General features: G+C 35.5%; 4 protein-coding genes, 1 non-coding gene and 1 pseudogene across 5 annotated transcripts; 2 read left to right on the forward strand and 4 right to left on the reverse strand.

Annotated features, from left to right (window-relative positions):
* Nucleotides 1-856: 856 nt before the first annotated feature.
* On the reverse strand, nucleotides 857-1,835 carry LOC104790696 (uncharacterized). Its single transcript, XM_010516475.3, has one exon. It carries the CDS (start codon nucleotides 1,639-1,641, stop codon nucleotides 916-918), a length of 726 nt encoding a protein of 241 aa, XP_010514777.1. The 5' UTR covers nucleotides 1,642-1,835; the 3' UTR covers nucleotides 857-915.
* Nucleotides 1,836-2,384: 549 nt separating this feature from the next.
* LOC104790697 (protein BIC2) lies at nucleotides 2,385-3,163 on the reverse strand. The gene has a single exon (XR_015558945.1). It is a non-coding gene; the product is annotated as a protein BIC2 (transcript).
* Nucleotides 3,164-4,563: 1,400 nt separating this feature from the next.
* Nucleotides 4,564-9,850, reverse strand: LOC147942489 (uncharacterized). The gene is made up of 6 exons (XM_087456083.1): nucleotides 9,196-9,850; nucleotides 8,098-9,108; nucleotides 5,599-7,636; nucleotides 5,449-5,544; nucleotides 4,818-5,331; nucleotides 4,564-4,710 (listed from the first exon to the last, which is right to left on the reverse strand). The coding sequence occupies exons 1-6, from the start codon at nucleotides 9,848-9,850 to the stop codon at nucleotides 4,564-4,566; spliced, it is 4,461 nt and encodes a 1,486-aa protein (XP_087312209.1).
* A 5,546-nt stretch (nucleotides 9,851-15,396) lies between these two features.
* On the forward strand, nucleotides 15,397-16,680 carry LOC147942490 (zinc finger BED domain-containing protein DAYSLEEPER-like). The gene is made up of 4 exons (XM_087456084.1): nucleotides 15,397-15,681; nucleotides 15,762-16,092; nucleotides 16,399-16,502; nucleotides 16,609-16,680. The coding sequence occupies exons 1-4, from the start codon at nucleotides 15,403-15,405 to the stop codon at nucleotides 16,678-16,680; spliced, it is 786 nt and encodes a 261-aa protein (XP_087312210.1). The 5' UTR covers nucleotides 15,397-15,402.
* A 3,389-nt stretch (nucleotides 16,681-20,069) lies between these two features.
* Nucleotides 20,070-21,145, forward strand: LOC104698836 (putative F-box/LRR-repeat protein 19; annotated as a pseudogene).
* A 468-nt stretch (nucleotides 21,146-21,613) lies between these two features.
* Nucleotides 21,614-23,724, reverse strand: LOC104790698 (ABSCISIC ACID-INSENSITIVE 5-like protein 1). Its single transcript, XM_010516478.3, has 5 exons — nucleotides 23,488-23,724; nucleotides 22,555-23,396; nucleotides 22,348-22,419; nucleotides 22,175-22,204; nucleotides 21,614-21,944 (listed from the first exon to the last, which is right to left on the reverse strand). Exons 2-5 carry the CDS (start codon nucleotides 23,383-23,385, stop codon nucleotides 21,858-21,860), a joined length of 1,020 nt encoding a protein of 339 aa, XP_010514780.2. The 5' UTR covers nucleotides 23,386-23,396; nucleotides 23,488-23,724; the 3' UTR covers nucleotides 21,614-21,857.
* Nucleotides 23,725-23,912: the final 188 nt, after the last annotated feature.

A 23,912-nucleotide genomic window follows, 5' to 3' on the forward strand; every position in this document is an offset into this window, starting at 1 on the left:
GGTCACTTGGCAACTATTATTTAACTAACCCGCGTTTGATTCCCCAACTCCCTTTTTAAAATTTTCTAATATTCTCCATCACAACAGCTGGTGAATATTTTTTTTTATTAATTATAATAATTTGTTTTTCTCTCCCCTTTATATCTTTTTCTTCCTCCCGAGTCCCAAACCTCTCTCAATTTTCTGCAATTTCATTTTTCTCTTTTTATTTATCATCATTCAAACGATTATTGTACCCAATAAATGGTGTAACTGACCAAAAAGATCATTGATTCCAGTTATATATTGATCAAATCTTTCACCACCAAATTGAGTTAAACCGAATGATGTTACAAACCAAACCGAATAACCATAGATCCAATTAAAGACCCGACACAAAAACAGGCGGATCTAGTTATGATTATCTGGTTGATTTAATTGAAAATTTGATATTCCTAGACTAACCTTCTTGATTTCAATTAATTGACTCCTTTTGTCAAAATTGAATGGCAAATTTCGTAAATACTAACAACATTTTGGACATTTTATATTTTGTACTTCTCTTTTAATAGTATTAAGATTATCTTACTTTCAAATTAGTTGTGGAATGAATGTGGAATAAGGCTACTTCACACATATTAATAAATTTTTTTTTTTTTGTTTTATTCCTAATTAATATATTGATATATACTAAAATAATAGTGATAAAATTAAAAGATCTCTCAAAAATGGGTATTAAAAACATGAAATGATAACTAATTTGAAACAAAGTTTAACTATTAAAACGACAATAATTTGAAAGTATTTTGTTTTTATGGTTAAGATAGTCATCTTGAATTTTAAACTAAGCTTATTCTAATTCAAAAGACTTTTTCAATAACTGAAAAAAAAATATTAAATTAACCACAATCTAAAAATGGTACAATTAAATTAACTTCAAGTAAGAAACAGATCCATCTGAGACTTATTCTCTTGACCAATAACATCAAGAAAGACAGGATCAACGGTAACGAAACTATCCACGTGGACCCTAAAACTATGATCCCACCACATAACCTTAGCCGCTCCTTCAATCGTAAGCTTAGCCTCAAGTTTCATCTCTCTCTTCGCCACGTCAGAAAAGAACTGCCGCGCGTGTTGCGCAAGCTCCATCCCGTTCAGACGCGCCGGTAGCCGGAGTAGCTGACAAGATCTCGCCGGCTGCGAGCCAGCCTTGACCTCTGCCGAGCCAAGAACCGTGCCATCGTAGAGGATCGTCATGGTGGTGGAGGAGAAATGGATGGGTGCGATGTTAGGGTTAGTGACGTGTACGGTAAGCATTAGCTCTGCATCGAGGATAGGGAGGTTAAATTTCAGTGAGGTGAGGTCTATGGAGATAAGGTGGAACTTTGGATCTTTTGGCTTGGCGCTGAGGAGTGAAGCTGCTGCTGTTGCTGATACTGCTCCGATTAAGGCTGAGCTCCAACTCCATTTTACCTTTTGGTCCCTGGATCCCATCCCAAGATTATACACTCTTTTGCCCTTGTAGTTTAAGGAAGAGAAGAGAACAACTTCGATTTCAATTGTGCCGACCAGAACGATGAAGCTATCGAGATTGAGAAGAGTTTGGAGAAAAATACCGAAATGACCTTGATTGTATAGTTGTTGTCTTAAATGTGACATGGGTGTTTTAGTTTTTCCTACAGCTAGCTGTGTTATTGTTTTTGTGGTGGTTCTAAAGTATCATAAATCACGGACCAGGCTTATGCTTTATGAAAACATGTGATTTTTTCTTGTTCAAATTGATTTAGATTATTATTATGTATCGACCTAATCACGTTAGTGTGAGAATATATGTCTGATCAAATTTTTATCTTTACCAAGAGAAGTGTTCGTTCGCATATAACTTATCATTTCCAAACATGTCAATATCAGAAGAGAATGCATTAGGTAATTTTTTCATCTAATCAAATAGTAGCATCAGAACCCTACCAAAAAAAAAAATAGTAACATCAGAAACGTAAAAGAGTAGTGACTCGGATATTGACATGGAGTAGTGTGCCTCGGAGTTGTTGGCTCTACCAACTAAAGCTAAGTTTTAGGATTCGAGAAATGGTGACCGCAAGTAACTTATTGACCTTTAGATATCCAGCTAGCCCGATCGAAGAAACTACAAGATTAAAAATCGATAGTTTCTTGATTAATCGAAAAACTTGAAAATAGGCATTAAAGAATCATAAATTATAGACAATTTGATGTTTGATGATAACGTTGATAACATAATCTAACGTTTGATCAGAAAATGTCATGTTGTTACAAAAGCATGAATCCTTCACTACACAATTCTCAATCAATATCACTTAATTTTTTAATAGCTAATAAGTTAATTATCCTCCAACCAACGTTTACATAATCAAACTATATAATAGCCAAAAAAAAATAGGTTTGTCTTACCGGCAATTCCATTTACAAATCAATTCAATTACACAAAGTGAACTATATGAAACTTTGAATAATTGTATCAGTGGTTCAAAATTCCAAAATCAATGTGAAGATAGGTATCTAATAAACATTTCAAAAACAAGATGAGAGTAATATTTGCATAAACATTTCTCTAAGACAAAAAGGAATCAACAAGAACTCTCAACTCGAAGGCGTTGAGGCCTACTTCCTCTAGCCCCGGCATCATCTCCAGCGTCAGCCATTAACGCAGCTCGAGCAGAAACAATCTGGCTCGAAGTAAAAGCAGCGTCGAAGGCCGAGAAATCCATCCACCCCATAAGCAACCCTTCTTTTCCCCAACTATCCGGTATAGGAACTTTTCCGGCAACCTCATCTCTATGCCTCTTCAGCCTCTCACGTCCTGACAACACCGTTGTCTCAGGCAGACATGTCTTTGTAGCCGTCTTGCTTTGTTTCTCGACCAATACATGATCTCTTTGAGAAGATCTTGGAGAGGTTGGTTCCTTGGATTCCTCAGGCAAATGGGTGTTCTTCATTCTTGAACTCTCTTTCCTGCAATAGAGATTTTCGACGTGTGTGTTGTGTATATAAAAAAGAAGTTTTAGAGATTTAGATTCGAATAATAAAGAGAAGTAAAAATAATATACAAGGTTGAAAAGGAAGGAGAGAATGTGACAGAGATTTGTGGTGGCCGTGTCTTGTTGTAGGATCACATATAATAGTATTACCATTCTATGGTCTTTGACGTTTCTACGTCTCATGAGTCGTCGTGACATGTTTTTTTTTTCTTTTTCATTTTCTTAATCGGTTACATAGATCTTAAACATCGAAAACAATAAAATGTCTTTTCTTCAAATTATTAATGGGCATATATAACAGTTTTCCAATTTGTATATGTTACAAATTAACAATACGTTTCATAATTTTTGAATAACTTATTTGAAAGATATATTTTTTATTTAATTAAATTGTGTGGTTTTGCTAGATCCTAGATATTTTTTGAGTGTCTCCACATCTCAGATCTTTCGTTATTTCCACTTTGGGAAGAAAACAACGTAGCAGGAAGAATCAATTTTTTCTCTCCTTTACGTCACAACTCACACGCCATGAAAGGCACATTTCATCTTTCTTTTCTTCCTCATCAGACAAATTTTATCAGTTATGAAGATTCAAAATATTCATACAATAATTTAATAGTAAAACCGATCAATGTAAAAACATCAACCGATAAATAAAAAAACTGAATGATAATGTGTAAATTAACTCAAATTTATATTTACAAAAGATATTATATTCAAAAAAAACGTATGTTATGCGAGTTTGAATACGGATAATGACACAAACACTATCATTCTATCAATCTATGTAGTTAGTTTCACTTAAACACTCTGATTATGCTGCATCATTCGGCTTCTTTCTCTAATGCAAAATCACATTTATTTTTGTTCTCTGTGTGGATTGGCTCCATGTAATCTAATTTAGAGCATCAAAATCAAATGGTTGCATCTTTGCTTCATCTTTCTCCCCTGGTGTCAACTTCATTTGTAAGCCACAAAACAAGATATATTGCAACTTGCAGTAACGTCTGTCCACTCATGTTGTGATCATACTCATAATTTCTTTTTGTCGAGTGAAAGCAAATGTATGAAAACTGACCATTTTTAAAAAAGGAAAAATTAGGTTCATGACGATAATTTGTTCATAATTAACACAATAACCTATATTAAAAAAATACAGGCTGTATAACCAAGAAAATGTTTATGAACTAACCACAAAAATTTTATGAACTAACCACAATAATATAGATGTTTTTTTAATTTTTTTTTTTTTTTTTGACAACAATAGAATCAACTCAAACGAGCCAATTTGGAGGAAAAGAGTTTACAAACAAAACATGTTGCGGTGACAGTCGCGCTTGGCGTGCCAGAGAATCCGCTTTGACATTTGCATTACGTGGAACTAGAGATAGAGAGAAGGAAGAGAACTCCGCTTGATCTATCTTGATGTCGTCGAGGTAGGGTGTGAAAGTCGGCCATTCATGAGGAGAAGACACCATCTTCACCAAATCAGAACAGTCCGTATAAAAAACCACGTCCCGATAATCATGTCCAATTATGCAACGCATCGCCCAAATGAGAGCTTCTACTTCAGCATGGAGTGGAGACAAACTTCTACGGAAATTGGTTGCTCCCATATCTGACCTCGAATCTTCAATGGAAGAACAAAACCAACCTGCACCTGCAAGAGCATCTGTCGCTTTCCAAGAGCCATCAACAAAACACCGATATCCTGTAAAAGAGGTAGGAAGAAAAGGGATGGGCCCCCTTTGTCTAGTAGAGGGGACAAGTGGAGAATGGGGTTGATCCTCATCCTCCACCTCCACCTGAGCCTGTAACCAGACATTTGCCTCCCCCTCCGCCAACCGAACTACAACCATTGGATTTTCCATCACAGGGAATACCCCTCCGCCGCAGGTTTGCCGAAACCGAAATACATCCTGACAAAACCTGCCACATAAAATGCTTAATTTTTGGTGGACAAGAGACATCCCAAACAGCAGCCAACAGAAGAGTTATCTCTGGGCCCACTCGAGGGACCATCGTAAGCTGTGGAGCAAAACGACGTTCCACTTCATAACCAGATTTAACAGTATACTTTCCTGATTTCGTATAATGCCAACCCATGGAATCGTCTAGACGACGACTTCCTAAAGGAATAGCCCCTATCAGAGCAACATCTTCCGGGGCAAAAAACTCCTTAAGTCTATCCATACGCCAAGTATTGGTGTGACAATCAATTAAATGAGAGATTTTAAGAGAAGGATCCTTATGGGGACCCTTGCTGAATGCTGGTCTTGGGGATTGAGCCGGTACCCAGGGATCCGTCCATATGGAAATGGACTCCCCCGAACTGACCCGTATAATAAGGCCTTTATTAACCAAAGATCTAGCAGAAATAATACTTCTCCACCCGTAAGATGGAGAGTAAAAGCGTAGCGGATCCATAGGGTTCGAATTGCGATAATACCTGCCCTTGAAAACCCGAGCAAACAATGTATCCGGGGCCTCAATCAGCCTCCACAATTGTTTTGCCAGCAATGCCGTATTGAAGGCATCAACGTTCCTGAAACCCAAACCCCCCAACTACTTACTGAAGCAGAGTTTATCCCAAGCTAACCAGTGCAACCCCCCAGACGTTATTGTTTTTGGAATCCGGAAACAAGACATCACAAAAGTGGGAACCGCCGTGGCAATGGACTTGATCATCACCTCTTTTCCCCCTTTGGAGAGAAGTTTCGTCGACCAACCCGTCGTGCGACCCTGAAGGCGGTCCCGAACAAAAGAGAAAACTTTTGTCTTGGACCCTCCCAGACTCTCCGGTAGCCCGAGGTAAGATCCCATCCCACCCATATTCGAAATCCCCAAAACCCCCTGCATCTCTGACCGCACAGTGTCATCCACCTTATGACCAAATTGAACCGAAGATTTGGCAAAATTTATTTGCTGACCCGATACAGCCTCATACTGGTTTAAAATACCCAAAATAACCTCACATTGAGCCTTTTCCGCTTTGCAGAAAAAAAGACTATCATCCGTAAAAAGCAGATGCGTAATTGGCGGACACTTGTTTGCTACCTTAATCCCTGTTATTTGTTTTTCCCGTTCCGCCCGCTTAATATTAGCAACTAAGACCTCCGTGCACAAAATAAACAGATAAGGAGACAAAGGGTCTCCCTGCCGTAAACCCCGTTCGAGAACAATCCTACCATTAGGTTGGCCATTTAAAAGAACCTTATATTCTACAGAAGTGACACAAAACATAATCCGATAAATCCAGATCTCCCCAAAGCCCATCTTCCATAACAAAGCCTCAATAAAACCCCATTCAACCCTATCATACGCCTTACTCATATCCGTTTTGATCGCCATAAATTTTCCTTTACACGATGGATTTGTTCGTAAACCATGGAACATCTCCTGGGCGATGAGGATGTTATCCGAAATCAATCGTCCTGGGGCAAAAGCAGATTGTGTTTCCGAGATAAGCTCAGGTAACACTCCTTTTAACCGTTGACACAAATTTTTTGAAATAAGCTTATACCCCACGTTACACAAGCTAATGGGCCGCATTTCTGCCATCCGGGTTGGCTTAGCCACCTTCGGAATTAAGCAAATATGCGTCCTATTCAGACTTTTATCAAAAACACCCTCTTCAAAAAACCGATTTACCATAACCACAAGATCCTCTTTGACCACTCTCCAAGCCTTCTGGAAAAACAATGCTGTCATTCCATCCGGTCCCGGGGCCTTATCCGGAGACATCAGGAATAAGGCCTTACGGACCTCCGCCTCCATTGCTGGAGCTGTTAAACGTTCGTTTACGTCCTCCGTTATTACCCTCTTCACCTCACTTAAAGCAGCTTCAAAATTAGACGGATGAATAGAAGTAAACAAGTCCTCAAAATACGAGACCGCCACCGTGCAAATATCATCATCCTTAGTTGACCAAACATTATTCCTGTCATAAAGCCCAGTGATCCTGTTACGAGCCCGTCGCTGCTTTGTTTGAGCTTGAAAATACTTCGTATTTTTATCCCCCACCCGCATCCATCTATTACGACTTTTTTGATACCAATAAATCTCCTCATCATTATAGGCGTCCCGCAGACGCATGGTTAAATCAGTGATAACCCCCGAAGAAACCGCATCATCCGCTTGGGCCACTGTCAACTGGCGTTTGAGATCCTCAATAATGTCTCGCCCAAACGGGACCTGCTCCTTGCGCCAATGAGATATAGCTCGTCGACAATTCACAATTTTGTCCACAACTGATGTCGGGCCCTCATGATGTCCCCCATTCCAGCCCTGTGAAATAGACTCCATCAGACCCGCCTTACCAATCCGCCGACGATCGAACATAAAGGTTCGTTTCCCACGCGATCTCTTGGCACCTATATTGACAATAAGCGGGGCATGATCCGAAGCTATCCTCGGCAAATATTCTGTAACCGTGTCCGGAAACAAATCATGCCAGTCCTCATTACCCAAAGCCCTATCCAAACGACAACGGATTGGTTTTTTATCCCACCAACCCCTCCACGACAACCAATCTCTGAGATATGGAAATTCCAAAAAACCACAGTCCCGAATCATTCCATTAAAGGAGAGAAATGAAGAAGCATGACGAAGTTTACCCCCTCGCTTCTCGTGATTTCCTGTTAATTCATTGAGATCCCCAATAATAAACCAAGGAGTCGACCGAGTTGAGCTTATTCTCAATAACCGTTCCCATACTAAATCCCGATTTTTAGGGACAGGATCCCCATAAATAAAAGTGAGATGAATTACTCGCCCGTTATAGACAGCTTCAACATCAATTATACGATTTGACTCAAATAAAATTGACACATCAAAAACATCTTTATTATAAAAGAGAGCCAACCCTCCACTATAACCAATAGGTTCCACAGTTTTTAAATTTTTATAACCAAAATGGCCTACAAATTGTTCCAAAAAAGAAAAAGATTGTTTTGTTTCCATGAGAAATAAAAAATCTGGCCGATGCTTATTCCAAAGATCCCGGAGATTCCCGATAGTGGCCTTATTTCCGAGACCTTGACAATTCCAACTCATAATATTCATTTAAAAACCATTGGCTTTGGTGGTTTGTGCCCACCGTGACCTCCCTTAGACCCTTCCTGGGCCTTAAGAGTATGCTCGCTTTCCCCAAGAGCTGGAACAGTCGGAGGAGGTCGTCGCCTTGGTGACAACAGCAGATTAGCGTTCCGCTTCTTCGTGCTGACCCCCCTAAGAACCAAATGTCCTTTTCCTTTCTTCCCCTTCTCCCATTGAGCCGCCTGAATGTCCTCACTAGTTGGTGCCGCGAAAACATCCCCTACACCATCCGATTCCACCAGATCTTTTTCAGCCCCCTCTTCCACCAACAGATCATCTGCCTCCATGTTAAAAAACTCCCCAACAGTCTTTTCCACTCCCATAGGATCCTTGTCAGCAACACCAGAAGCGTGTAACCCCATGTCTCCAATAGCAAGCTCCTCCACAATTGAAAAATCCTCAATTGAAATATCCTCAGCCACAACCTCGCTCATTGGAACCTCAACACTTGGGGCACTCGAACCTGCCGCTGCGACCGTGACAGCACAAGAACCACCAAGTAAAATCCCCTCTTGCTCCTCTCCCGCCTTTTCGTTAACCTCCTTAACACCAACTGTATCCATAGGAGGAATACCCGACAAAGACCCGAACGACGCAGTACCCACAACCCCAGGCGAAACATCTAGAATCTGACCTTCCTCACGAGGGCTCTCCACCAAACCAATATTGCTGTTAGACCCTTCCTCAACTATAGTACCCTGAAAAAGAGCCTTCTTAGCAGATTTTGGTGTTGACTGCCCCACCTCTACCTCCCCCATCTCCTCCAAAACTGGTGGCAAGACTGGAGCAACTTGGTGTCGAGCCTGACCCCTAGGGAGACCCTGCCGTCCTCGGACCCCCTGTGTGGAACCCAAACCAGAAGCTCCCTTGGACAACCCCTTTCTACGAGACGACGAGCCTGAACGAGCCTCTACTCTAGGTTTAGCACCTCCGTGATGAGACCCATTATGATGCCCCTTGGAAGCACCACCATAAGAAGCACCACCCCCATGAGAAGAACTCCTTCTCACATCTGCCAGAACCGCCCCTTTATAGCTCATAAGCTGACCCTCATCATGCTTCGCTTCCGAAAGGGGAAGTCAAGAGGACAATCCCTTACCCTTCACAAGGGGACAGACATCCTCAGCGTGACAAATACTGCTACACTTCTTACACCACCCATGCAACCTCTCATAGAACAGCTTGACCACCGTGACTTCCCCATTGAAGAATTCGATATCCGTTTCGAAGCATAGGGGCTTAAGACCGTCAATAGTGACACGCACTCTGCCTCTGTCAATATCGACCTCCTCCACTACCCCCAAATCAGAACCAATGTCCCTAAAAAGGGGTTCCGCCCAAAACTGGATTGGAATATCAGAGATCCGGACCCAAAATTTTAGTGATGAAGGATAGTTGGGATCCACCACTGGTGTCCACCTCACCAAAGACACCATCCATGAATCAAAATGATAAGGCTCCTTTGACAAAACCTCAACAATGTCCGCCTCCTCGTCGAAGTCGAACTGGAACTTGCCTGAGCCTAGATCAGCCCCAGCAACCCGCCCTTCAACTTGCCAAATGCGAGGCAACATGATCAACAACGATTTCATGTCTTGCATTTGTGGGTTAAAAAACCTCCCGACCACAGTTTTTGAATAACCCACAACAATAGCCGAATTATCAAAATAGGAGATCTTGATTCTACGCCTTGGCAACACCTCCCCCTCTTTCTGACCCGCTAACCCCTTACCCATCAGACAAACTTGCGACATCTCAACCCAAACCAAAACTCTCAAACACACGGCTTTGTGACCCGAAAAAACCAAGACCAAGAAGAAGAGAAGATAAACGAAAAATCAGTGCCTAGACCGAATGATTCTCAAGCTTCTTTTATAGTGAAAAAACCACCAACCAATCCCCCGAACAATTAAAACCCGATCTGGAAAATACTGAAGAAGGATCCGAAATGTAGAAGATTGATACCTCAAGGCAACAAATGGAAACATTCGCATCAAGATTGATACGACACCCTCACTCTGTACCACAAACTGTAACTTTGAAGATCGACCAAATCTAAAGAGATTCCCATACACCCTTCTCACGGAGTTATAACAACCCATATCGGATTTCGTATCTGACACTAAACGCAGATCATGAAAATCCAATCTCCGAAATCCCCCATCAAGAACACCACAAGAAATAGACAGAACCGTAACAGATTCGCCCAAAAAGAGCCAATCAATCAGAGATACAGCCTCAAACATCAGATTCACAGACCCAAAATAGATCAAAATTGAAACCACAAACCGCAAACGACCAGCCTTGCAAATCCCCCTTCTCACCAGCAATGGAATACAATCCCTTAATTTGTGTTCATCCGCGTAAACCTCTGATCTAACCAAATCCCTGCTATAGCGAAATAGAAACCAAATCTCCAGATTGAACCTCGAGACACCCACAAAAATCCCCCAAATTATTGACCATATTAAGCCCCCATCACTCCAAATCGAGAAAAAAAGGAAGCCATATCCAAACCTACACCATCGACACCCCACAAAATCAGAACAAATCGCCAGAGGACTCGGAAAGATCCCAAATCCTCCCCAAAACGAGACCCAAATCGCCTCCAGATCTTTGGTTAAGAGTTGTAAAAATGTGAAGATGATTTCATTGATTCTAGCAACCGTTACCTCCTCTTTGAAAGTCTATAGTAGTGGTTAGATGTTTTTTTAATTATAAATGATATTTTCTACACATGGGAAGTTACCTATAATATTACATAAAACTTGTCTTATTATTATAATAAAATGTTTGAAGATCCTCTTACCAAAACACTACATAAAAGTTTCCACATTACTTATAAACCAATATGTTTTTTTTGGCAAACTACTTATAAACCAATACAAGTGTGTTTATTTACGGTATATGCCATTTATACTGATTATAAATGTATATTTGTCTCTTTTACATATACATATTCTCTTTTTGCTTTACTTTTTAATTGTTTCCATTCATTCTCTTTCTTTTATTTTATATTATAATAATAGGTGATCCGAACTTTTATCATCTTCAAATTTTTATCATCTGATTAATCTTTAATGGGAAATATAGCACACTCTAGATTTTGTAATTAGCTTAAAACATGATACAATTTCGACTGGCAAAATATAATGATTAAGTAAATTTTGCATTCTGCGCTAAAAAGGAATCAATTTCTACCGTAGACCTACAACAACAACTCTTTCTCATGTGAAAGTCACTATATACCACTACCACTTAGTTTTATCTCTTCATCTTTCTTGGTCACTTTCTTTTACAATCCATCTCTCTTTTCTACTAATTATTGACCGTTTCATCCACTACTACTATCATTCAACATCACCATTACCACCATCATTATCACTACCATCACCACCATTGTCACTGCCACGCTTAGGGCATCTCCAACAAGACTCCTCATTTTAAAGGGAGCAAATCATTAAAATGAAGATTTGAAGGTGGTTTGCTCCAATAATAACCCCTCAAAAAAATCTTTAAAAACTAATTAATTTGCAATATAGTCCTTAATGTTTCCAAAATTCACTAATAATGATAGAAACTCATAAACAAATCTATAACAAATATTTTCTAATTATACAACATAAAATATTTTTTCTTTTATTATACAACACACTTTATTACATAATAAAAGTTACATGATAATATAAATTACATACATAATGATTAAAACTTTCATATAAATATATATATATATATATATCTAAAACACAATAAAAAAGTATATCAAACAATATTAAAAAATAAAATACCTTATATGATGAAATAAAATAATATGTAATTTCAAAAAACAGAAAAGAAAATTATATGTAAAAGAATAAATTACTCAATACAAATATTTTCATAGTGCTCCCATATATGATAAATTATTGCATTATTGTTGTAAAAAAAATATTTTGTAAATGGTATATCTTTTACATATCAATAATTTTAATTTAGTGTGTTTGAATTTATATAGGTATATTTATAACAATTGAATTTGATAAAATTATTTGTAAGATATATATATATATATATATATATATATATATATATATTACAATGACTAAAATGAAATTTGTAAAAATATTCGAGGGTCTCAATAATGCACCCTCAAATTTGAAGGCTCACTATTCAAACCCTTCAAATTTGAAGGTTTAATGGTTTGTTGGAATTCAAAAACCCTTCAAATTTGAAGGTTTGAAGGTTTGTTGGAGATGCTCTTATCACCATTAACAACTTCATCACTCCATCGTTGATATTGCCACCACCACCACAATTCTTGATGGAAATCAATCGATCCTCGAAGTGATATAGCCTCAAATGTTTTTTAATTTTTCATGAGTTTGATAGTTTCAAAACCTCAAAGGGTTTTGGGTTCGAGGAGAACAAAGCAAAGGTGCTTGGGTTTGAGGAGAACAAAGGAGAAGACGTCATTGATGCCATTGATGTTTAGGTGAACAAAACAGAGGGGTTTCTTTGTTAGAAGAGAAAAGTGTAGAACCACATATATATTTGAAATCCATGATAGAACTTATTTTCGATGACTCTGAACACATTTCCGTTTTGATCTTAAGAAAGTTAATAGCTAGCTTTTAAAGCTTCTCAAAGTCTCAATGACCTCATCTCAGTGATGCAGAAGGAAATGAAGCTTTTCCACTTTATCGAGTTTGACTAAAGAAGATTGATTGGCTTCTGAAAATAAAAATTTTAACTTTAAATAAAACTACCGTGCGACAACCGCACAGGAAAGTAAAAGCTTGAAATGACTAACAACAACCTTCTCGATGTATAAAAAAAGGAGAGAAGGATCTCTCTCTTTCTTATAGACTTTCTTATAGACTTGGGCAATGACTTCTTCTTCTATTTTAGAAGAATCTCTATATATTTCGTTATTTTTAATTATTTTAAATCATAAATCTGGAATTATGTTTTGACAATTTTAAAAATATGAAAGACTTAAGATTTTAAATTGTTTACTAAAATATTATAAGCCCTTGATTAAGAAGTTTGTGATATTAATAAATAAAATAAAAACACAGAATTTAAAGAACAAAAATAGTTGGATTTAAAATTTGTTTTTAATGGTATATTACCGATATTAGCATCTAATTAGTTATTGCAACTGTTTTTACATTTCCACAGAAAAAAAATATATAAATATATATATAATATAAGACTATTTTATCCCTAATTCCTGCACACCTTAAAATGATCAAAAATTTAATAATTCAACAATCTTCTTAAATTTTTAAAACTTTATACCATACCCTAGATTGTAGCATGTAATATCACTAAGGGAAATAAGTTTATTAATTAAACCCAAGTTTCTCACCAGGAAACAAAAAGAAAAGACAAACGGTAAGATATTTATTCTTCAACGTACGTTAAGATGGGCCTTCTTTATTTGATTACTTAAACAATCGATCCATAGTTCTTTATATTTCCCGTAGGCCATAACAAAAGATTCAGGCTAAATTTTCACACGATCATCTTGAAACTCATGTTACCCATACCATGTATTTTTTAGGACATCTTTTCATGAGTATATATGACACTGCTATATAAATCTATCTTAATATTTTTGGAATACAAATTTGTACCACTTTTTTTCCTTTACTCGGATCGGTTTAAAAAAAAAATCTAAACAGGTTACACTAATCGGATCTTCTCTAATTATTCTCCACAAATCGAGTAAAAATCGAAATGTATAACCTGAAATTTATTTACGGATTTTCCTTAATCTTCTACTATATTCGTTACTAAGTATATTTATACTAGTATTTTTGCAGCAGTTTTTGCTCAAAAATACTTTTTGGAAAGTTTTTGCATTTAATGCATTGACTTTAATAATAGTTACCAAAAATTTCAAATTAATTATAAGTAAGGTTTTAAAAAAATAAAAAAATCTTTCTACCTCACTCAAACATAAATATATGATTCCTTTTCATTTTTATTTGAATTTCTATTTAAATGATCTTGAATTATTCTATAATACAAGTTAATAAAAATTGTGATTTTTTTCCTGCATATGATGTAATACAAATTTTTAAAAACAGACATATATTACTCAATTTACGAGAAATGCTCAACCGTTCTAAGAATTCTAAGTATTATAATTATTTAAACTTTATAAGAAGCGTCAATCTTATAAAATGTAAATGGTTACAATCTTAATAAATAACATAGCAACTCAAGCTAATATTTCTAATACAAAACAATAAATATTTAAAATTAACATGCTATAGTGCGAGTTAAAATATCTCTAACGAAGTTATATAGCGGGACGGGTTTGTCGATATTTATATAGATTTAAAATATCATTAATTTGGTGTTACACGGATAAAACATCATTTCATTATTTTGTTAATACTATCAGTATCAGAGAATAGACATATTTAATTAAATTGATTAAATAAAAATTATGTAAAAAATAAATTATATTATGGTATTACATGTTTAAACTTTAAATCATAAAATTAAAAATTATTATATAATTATAACATATTTAACCAACAAATAAAATTTATAATTTAAAATATTTTATTTATAAATAATTTGCACCGCGGTGTACCGCATGTCCTAATCTAATTCTGTTTTTGTAAAGTAATGCAATGAAAAATTCACATTAAATGTAAACTTTAAAATCGCCCTACAGATAAGGAAAACAGTTAATAAGTAGTATATGATCTAAGAATTAATGTGTGTCGTATAAATAAGGGAAGATCAGTTCGTTTTGTTAAGGTGCCTTTTAGAATTAAGGGAAGATATGAACTCAGATTTGCAAAGTATTCAATCGGAATCCACAAAACCATATAACAATTATATAGTTTTTAAGCTATAAATCCGGTTTTGGTAGGGTTTTTATAGATAAGGAAGAAAAAAATGACGATTTAGTGCTAACATAATGCCATTAAATCAAAATAATATCTATATTTAATTTTCTTTATTAAATATTAATAAAATCGCTAAAATACAGTAATAAACTACTAATTAGTACACCTACACGACACTTTAACGGAGTAATCACACCAAATTCTATCATCACCAGAAAAAATTCTATAAATAACGTGTGAAGAGAGACCCAAAATGTCCAAATTGTGATGGATGGAATCATGGAGAGAAAATCTGTGAGTTGTTGAAGCCGCTTAGTGATATCACCACACACTTTTCAGGTTCTAAGTATCCTATTTCTAATGTCTATTTTACACAAGTGTGGAGAATTGAAATGTTGCTGAGGAAATTTGCATCTTGTGATGATGAAGATGTGGCAAAACTGGTTCAAGATATGCAGATTATGTTTACCAAGTATTGGGAGGATTATAGTTTTATTTTGGCAATGGGAGCTGTTTTAGACCCAAGAATGAAACTGCAAATGCTTAAAGTAGCTTATGAAAGAGTTGATCCAACTACTTCTGCATCGAAAATCAAAAAGCTTAAAGACAATTTGGAGATGCTCTATGAAGATTATAAGGCTAAGTCTAGGACATGTTCTTCAAGTGTTTCTGTAACTCCAAATCCGCATGATTGGATCAATGAATCTCCACTTGATGACGATTATGACAATGTAAGAATGTTGCTTTTGTTGTTTATGTTGCTTATGTTGCTTTTGTTGTTTATGTTGCTTGTGTTGCTTCTTTTCTGTAGGATCTTTTTGAGCTTGAAAAAAGCATCGGAGCTGGAGTCGGCAAGACAAAGACACATCTGGATATCTATTTAGAAGAGCCGAGATTGGAGAGAAAGTCTTTTCCAAAATTGGATGTTTTGTCCTTTTGGAAGGACAACCAGCATCGACTTAGGGAATTAGCCTCTATGGCTTGTGAAATACTAAGCATTCCCATCACCACGGTAGCATCTGAATCAGCCTTTAGTATTGGATCTCGGGTCATAACTCCTTACAGAAACCGTTTGCTTCCAAAGAATGTCCAAGCTTTGCTTTGTACCCGTAATTGGTTACGTGGTTTTGCAGATTATGAAGGTAACTAAACAAGTAAACTCTTAACTTTTACATAAAACTATTTTCCTTAATAAGTGACTTTAATTCACATCTTTAAGAGGTAACATAGAGACCAACGATGACATTGGCACAAAAGAATGTTCAAGATGTTATTGTATTTTGATTAAACAGTTGTTGTTCTATGTGATAGGACTTTTGCTACTATGCCAACACAATCTTCTTCTCTATCCTAAGAATGAAAAGCTTTTTATGGTGAGAGTATAAACGGGTCTACACGTGCCAAATAAATGGACAGAGTATAAACGGGTACATGGTCTAAATGGGCAGGGTATAAACGGGTAGGCTATAAACGGGTTCAAAACGGGCAAGGCTTAAATGGGCAGAGTCTAAATGGGCAGGGTAGTCCCATTTTAAGATCACTATGCCCAATGGTAAGATTTTTGTACACTAATTACAATATATTGGCATCTACAATGATAATATATAGATTATTATTTTTACTATATTATAAACTAAATAATTGTTTCTTTTCTGTAGATGTGCTTAACCAAATCGTTAATAATGGGAGATGCAAATGCTAGAGTTGAACAACAAGCCAACAAGCTTTAGTATTAATTATTAAGAGATTAAAAGTGAGTTTAATAGACTGTTTTTTTTTTGAACAAACTGTGAGTTTAATAGACTTTAATAATTGTAATCTAGAGTTCTTTTCATTGTATTGTATGATAGAGAAATAATTTATACTTTTTGGTATAGTGATGAGAGAGAGATTGTTGTGTACCTTGTGGGGTATGATTTTTGAATAGGTCTTTCATATTTTCATGCAACTAACGGAATTATGAATCAATTTTGTATAAATTTTGTTTTTTAAATTTATTTTCTTTTAACGTTTACTAAATATTATATTTTCGTATTTTTAAGTCAGTTTCCTTAGTAACAAAATCAATTTATAGTTAAATTTTATAAATTGGGTTACAAATGAAGTAAAATTTAGATTGGATTATATTTTCGTATTACACCGCGGGACGAAACATAATTAAATTTTATAAATTGGGTTACAAATGAAGTAAAATTTATATGTATAAAAAACTAATATATATATATATTGTTTGTGCATGTCGGATGTAATATATAAGCTATTAATATAATATATGTTTTAATCCGCGGTGCACTGGAAAATAAATGTGTTAATTTAGATTGATATAGTAAGATGATTTGTAGATGTAGTAGTTTACATCAAATACTGGTTATTCGTATTTGACCCGTTTCAAAAATAAGGGTAACAATGACTTTAAAGTCCATTATCGAGTACTGATTTTTTATTATCGGTTTTGTTATTTGATCCATTACCATCGAATTATACGACCTAACATATCCGCTTTATTAATATAATAGAATAGATAAGTATTTTATTTAGTTTATTCAATTTATATATATATATATATATATCTATTTATTTATTTATTTATATGAATATTCTGACCTGATTTGCTTTCATTTTTGGTATGATTTTATATTTCATATATATTATATGTTAGATAATTTTATTTTCTATTGTTATGTGAATTTTTGTGTATTAAATATTTATTACTCATATACTGTAGAACCTCTATAAATTAATACTCGGTAAATTAATAACCTCTATAAATTAATAAATTTCTCCGGTTCCAAGTTGGGACTAGTGTAATTTTGGACACTATTCGATAAAATAATAAATTAATAATTTTTTTGAAAACCTCATGTAAAAATATGGTCCCATCAATATCATAAATTAATAATCAAATAAACTATATATATATATCTAAGAAATATATATATATATATATATTTAAGAAAATCTAGTGAAATATGAATTTATTGTTGTTTGTTTGTTCTTGAATTTGCATTCTTGTTGGAGAGCATCTCTAATCTTTCTGACTGCATCAAAAACTTATGGTGTTGTCTTCTCAAATCGCATCCAAAAATTGTAGAGAGTTCTTGACGCGATAATTGCTTCTTTACGTTAACTGGTTCTAAAGGTACCGTCATATCTTCTTCAACTACATCATCACCTTGAAAAATAGTAGTAGCAATTTCTTCTAAACTCTGAATTTCTGATAAAAAAAATCTTTTCATAAATTAATATTTTATTAATTTATCGATAAATTATTAATTATTAATTTATCGATAAATTAAAACCTCTATAAATTAATAAAATTTCATGGTCCCGACCTTATTAATTTATAGAGGTTCTACTGTATTGAAAATGTGATTAGAATACAACAATTTGAGACAGCGTTTTAAAGATATATAAACTTATGATTTTGTAAATTAAGATTACACTTAATATAGATGTTTAATGTTTTGATACAACTACCAACAAAAAAATGTAGCTAAAAAGTTTGATTATACTGAAGTGACAGTGTAGCACATGAATCCTAGCAAGTAATATTAAATCCAAATTAGGTATCAAATTCAAAATAATGACAAAAGAGATAAAAAGGGAAAAAAAGGTATCTTGATTAATAAGAACCTAGCAAGTAGCAGTAAGAGTGATAATCTGTCAACACACTCATCTACACAAACACAAAATTTATGTATAAGTGATAACCCATAGACTCGAACCTGTCTCAAGAGTTGGAGAATCTTATTTAGTCTTTGGGTCTATAACATTAATAATGTATCTTCAAGAAATTGTTGTAACAATTCTATTCTCATTCTGTTTCTTAGGATTTATTCATCATGACAACTGTGGTGATTAACAATCTCTTTCAAATTGCTTCTAAGTGATCAACAAAGAGAGAAAATAAAGTCATCATCAAAGGAAAAGCCACAATAAAAGATTTTACCTTCTCAAGGCACTCACATAGCGATATTGGTGGCTTCTAATCCATGTCAGGATTTGATTCAAAGTCCCGAATAAAGAATAATGGTTCACACTCCATCTGCAAAGCAAAAGAGAGAGAGAGACAGAGAAAACTAAAGAGACTGAAAATCCATTAATTTAATGCACATCCAAACCACAAAGACTGTATTCTCTCCATCTCCTGTTTAGTTTGCTGCTTTTTGTCAAGTCATCTCCGCTCTTCTCTGTGAATTTTACTGCAAAAATGCAAACACACATAAATCTGATTACATTTTATACACTCAAGTTTAGATTTTTAGTCGATTAGGATATGGATTAATGTACCATGGTTTCATATTTATGTTTCTCGTAAGAGACATAGACTTGTTTGACGTATTCCCCAAAGCCAATAACCTATTTCATATGTAAAAAAAACACAAATAAAACCATAGAGCCTCTAAGCTAAACATCAAACAATGCGATTGGTCGTTTTACAACGACAGAATGGAACACGACCACCGGGAAACCAAGTAATTTCTGACTTGATTCCAACAACGTACAACACTTGGATCTTGGTTTCAACATTGTACTGTTTCTTCTGCAGGTCTAATTGTTGGACCGGTTCTCATTTTTACTTACATAATCCTTATTTGCATCATTCTAAAACTGCAGTCATATACACAAAACATTCAAACACCAACTTACATGATCTCCAGAAGCCAACTTCTCTTCCTTGAAATCCAAATCCAATTTCTACTCATCAGCTTCAGAGCCCAAGCTTAGTCGATTGACCATGAAAGACATCTTCTTCTTCTTCTTCTGGGCGGCGACGATTGACAAGGGAGAGAAAAGAAGGTCAAATTAAATTTATTATTTAGAAAGAAAAATAAAAGTTACAGGATCCGCGTGTTTTTAAAATGGATTCGATCAAACACACGGGTCTTCTTCTATGAAACTGGTCGGGTAATCAAATTTCCATTTTTCCTGACGATTGTATTCTTCTCAATTTCCAGAAATGTTTTCCTTTTTGTAAGATTGAGTGGCAATTTATGTAAATACTTGAATAATTTCGGACATGTTAAAAAAACGTACTCCTCGTTTAATAATAGGAAGATTGTTTAACGTAAGTCAAACTAAAAGAACTCTATTTAATTTCGTCAAAGCTTTGAATTTCATGGAAGTCAACAACGGCGAAGCAAATGCAAAGTTGGGAGCAGAACTCGTCCCCTGACTGGACTGAGCTGACTTGGGAATGTCTCATCGATATATTCTCACGGTTGAGCATGGAACAAAGGTGGAATGCACCTATGTTAGTTTGCAAGACGTGGATGGATGTGTGCAACGACCCGTTGCTCAACTCGATATTTGATCTTGAAACTTGGTTTCTAACTTCCACCGACTCCATGCTCATGCTTGTTGTTGAACGAAGTAAGGGCTGTCTCAAAGAGATTCGGGTGAGGCACTGCACAGATGAATCTCTCTTGCATGTCGCTGATAGGTACGTCTATGGAAAAATTTGATATTTGATTTTTTTGCTTGATTCCATGAAATTAAAGTTTTGAACTTATATTAGAATGGTATCATGCATTGAATGTCTTGAAGTAATATATAAGTTATATGAGTCTATCCACCCAACAAATTTATTTCGAGATCAGATGGAAACTCATGCTTTTTAATATTACAACATGAATTTGAAAAATCTTATCAAATTCCATATTGTTTCATCTACCTTAATTGTAGATGCCCTCATCTCGAGGTACTTTGGGTTAAGCATTGCCCAAATGTTACAGATAAATCAATGGAAAAGATAGCTTTAAAGTGCCCTAAGATCATGGAACTTGATACCAGCTGTTCTTATGCATTATCTTCTGGGTGTTTGGAAATGTTTGGTAAGAACTGCAAGAATCTTCAGATTATAAAACAAAATTTTACGGCACTATCTGAGGTCTCGAGGTTCGAGTCTTTTGATAACTACATGGAGAATCTACCTATCATTCCTATAGGGAATGTTGATTCTCATGGGATTGGGTGTCATATGCAACAACTTAAGCACCTGGAAGTCTGGAACTTCGATTCTTAACAATAACTGATAAAGCTCTTGCCAATGTTTGTAAACGATGTCCAAAACTAGAGTATCTTGACTTGTTTGGGTGTCAAAACTTGACGAGGTATGGTTTGATTAAAAGTACCTCGACTTTGAAGAATTTGAAGGAGATCAAGAAGCCGAATTTTAGAGCTTTATTCTTTTAATAATCTCTTATGGTTTTGTAATAATACTATTCTTTTCCTCCTTGGTTGAATTTGAAATGAACGTTTCAGTTGAACTCTTTTTTGGGGGTTCTTTTATCTTCTCATTTAATTGGTTTTTCATTTGACAACAAAAAATTCTTTTAATTTGTAAATTATTAGATTATAATTTTTTAAAGTTTCACAAAAGTTTGTCTTTTTAAACCAAGTGGTGATGGTATAGTGGTTTTCACTTGAGGAGCAGTTTTCCTATAGGTATCACAAAATCACAAATTTCATCTGATTCTGATTTGAAAGGAGTTGGAGAGAGTCGAGAGATTGAAGGAAAGCAGCGACGGTGGTGGTGACAGCAAGGAGAAAGCAGCAACGGTGGTACTGATGACAAGGATAATGACAAGGTGAAAGCTAACGATTTAGAATTTTAGAGGAGAAGAAGGGGATGAGAGATTGATGTAACTTTTAGTACCGAAATTAACTAATTTACCTCTTATTCAAATTTACACACAAAGGCTCAATTCAATTTTCAAACCATTACACACACTTTCATAAGAAGGAAAATAAGTATCCGGAGATACGTTATTTATGAGTATAGATAAATAGATGATCCTATACACAAATAGATTTATAAATATTTATATATTTGTATAGATTGAAATGACCAAATATAATATTATATGTAAATTACACAAACTCTCATATCTGATATCTTTCTTATCTACCACCCGGCGCTAGCCATCCTCCGAATCTTTCTCAATTTGTCTCCGCTCTTCTCTTTTGTCACATGTTTGCTTCTATTTATTATCTACATATACGCCAATTCATTAATTAATTATCATCAAACTTTTTCCAAAACAAAACGCATTAACTTTGAAAAAATATTTGTTGGATAACGATATTGTTACTTTATAACGCTCTTTACAAACAAAAACCATGCAAACTCCCACTAGTATAAAGTCAACTTTGAACCCAATAAATCATATGTAATCGTTACGTAACTGTTTTAGTACAAATGGAAATTAGAATACTAATTACCTCTTGTCTTCTTTTCTTCTCATTCTCCTCCTAGCATTAATAAAATAAAATAAAAAAGTATAATTAAAAATGGTTAATATGACATTATTTTTCAAATAAGCGAAGAGTACTAGCTTTTTTTTTTCACTACAAATGGAATTATAATAATGTTTTAACAAGGAATTAAAAATTACCACACTTTCCTTCAGCTTCGTGTTTTCTTCGGTAAGGTTGTGCACTTCCAACTCCAGTTCCACAGTATAAGCCTATAGAGGGAAACCGTATTAGCATAACCAAAAAGAAATAAAATTGCAAACCGGATTTAACCAAATGACCCTAGTTCATGTTATACAAAGTGCAGTTTCTATATATTTTTTGGTTCATAATTAACTCCGACTTACTTGTCTCCGGGCACGAGACCGAGCCGCAGATTCCCGGTTTTTGATCATCCGGCGTTGTCTCCGCTCCATCAAAACCTCAGGTGGACCGTCAATGATCCGTTTCTTGATCCTAAAAGCATCTAAACCGGTTATGTACTGATTATTACTGATCCTCCCATTCCCGGTCATACAGCTTGAAGAGTCTCCCAAAACCGAGTAATACGGCCGGTTTTCTTTGTAAACCGACCGGTTATCAGCGTAATTGTTTTGGTTCTGACAATGTAAACCGACTCCAAACTCCGGGTTATTATAATCAAAATCAGCACTGGACGACATCCTCATGGTTGTCTTCAATGGTTCTTGTACAACACCAGCCTTAACAAGAAAATCCTCGAGAGTGATCTCACCAAGGGTTTGTTGCCGGCGGATATCTTCGTCGGAGTTTTGACGGGAAGTTGACGAACGGTGATGCTGTTGTACACCGTTTTGTATCTCGAGCCAAACCTCGTCCACAGTCTTCTTGCACAAAGGAACCGGGAGGGACAACGAACCTTGCCGTGGCAGCACCGCCGGCTTCTCCCCGTGGTGAGCCACACTTCCTCCTCTTCCTCCTCCTCCTCCGCTGTTGTCGTTTTCTTCAACGGTCGTCCACAAGTTCGCTAGGAACTCGTCCATGTTCATCGCCCCGAAGCTCTTGCCGCTTTTCATCTGAATCTCGTCAAGAGTTAGCGACAAGATCGAGTTTTGTCTAGCAACCGGTGCCTCCTCCACGGGTTCTTGCACAAACGTTTGCATTTGCGTTTGCGGGTACATATGGAAGATTGAAGTCTCCGTTTCAAAAACAGCAGACATCGTTTGAACACCTAGAAATCTTGAAATTGTTAACATGCATTCATATATAGGAAACAAATGTTACCAAAGTAATACAAAAATAAAGACGATAAGTTTCGTTACCTTGAAAAAAAAAAGTTGTAAGAAGGAAGAAAAAGAAGAAAGGGAAATAGTTTAGGATTTTGTCAGTGGAAACTGATACTTTTAAAGTGAAGAAGAGGCGGAGTCTACAATGGTGTGGATATATATGCAATATGCATGCACGCGACTGTGATATTTATTTTCATTTTTTATTTATAAAAACACGTTTATTGGAGTAGTAGTGAAGTAGAAGAGTGTAAATTGTAACTGACAAAAGCTACCAAATTAAAAATAAAATATTTTGACATTGATTAATATGGTACGTCGAATCTGGATTCTATTATTTTTGCCTCTTTGTTTATCGATTGACACGTCCATGACACTTGTCTCAAACGTTCTGCTAAAAATCTATCTTATATTCTTCTTGCGAAATTGTGTTATCTTATTTTTTCACTCGTATACGGAAT

Source organism: Camelina sativa, chromosome 6 (assembly GCF_030686135.1).
Source record: "Camelina sativa cultivar CO46 ecotype springtype chromosome 6, ASM3068613v1".
Lineage (NCBI taxonomy): Eukaryota > Viridiplantae > Streptophyta > Magnoliopsida > Brassicales > Brassicaceae > Camelina > Camelina sativa.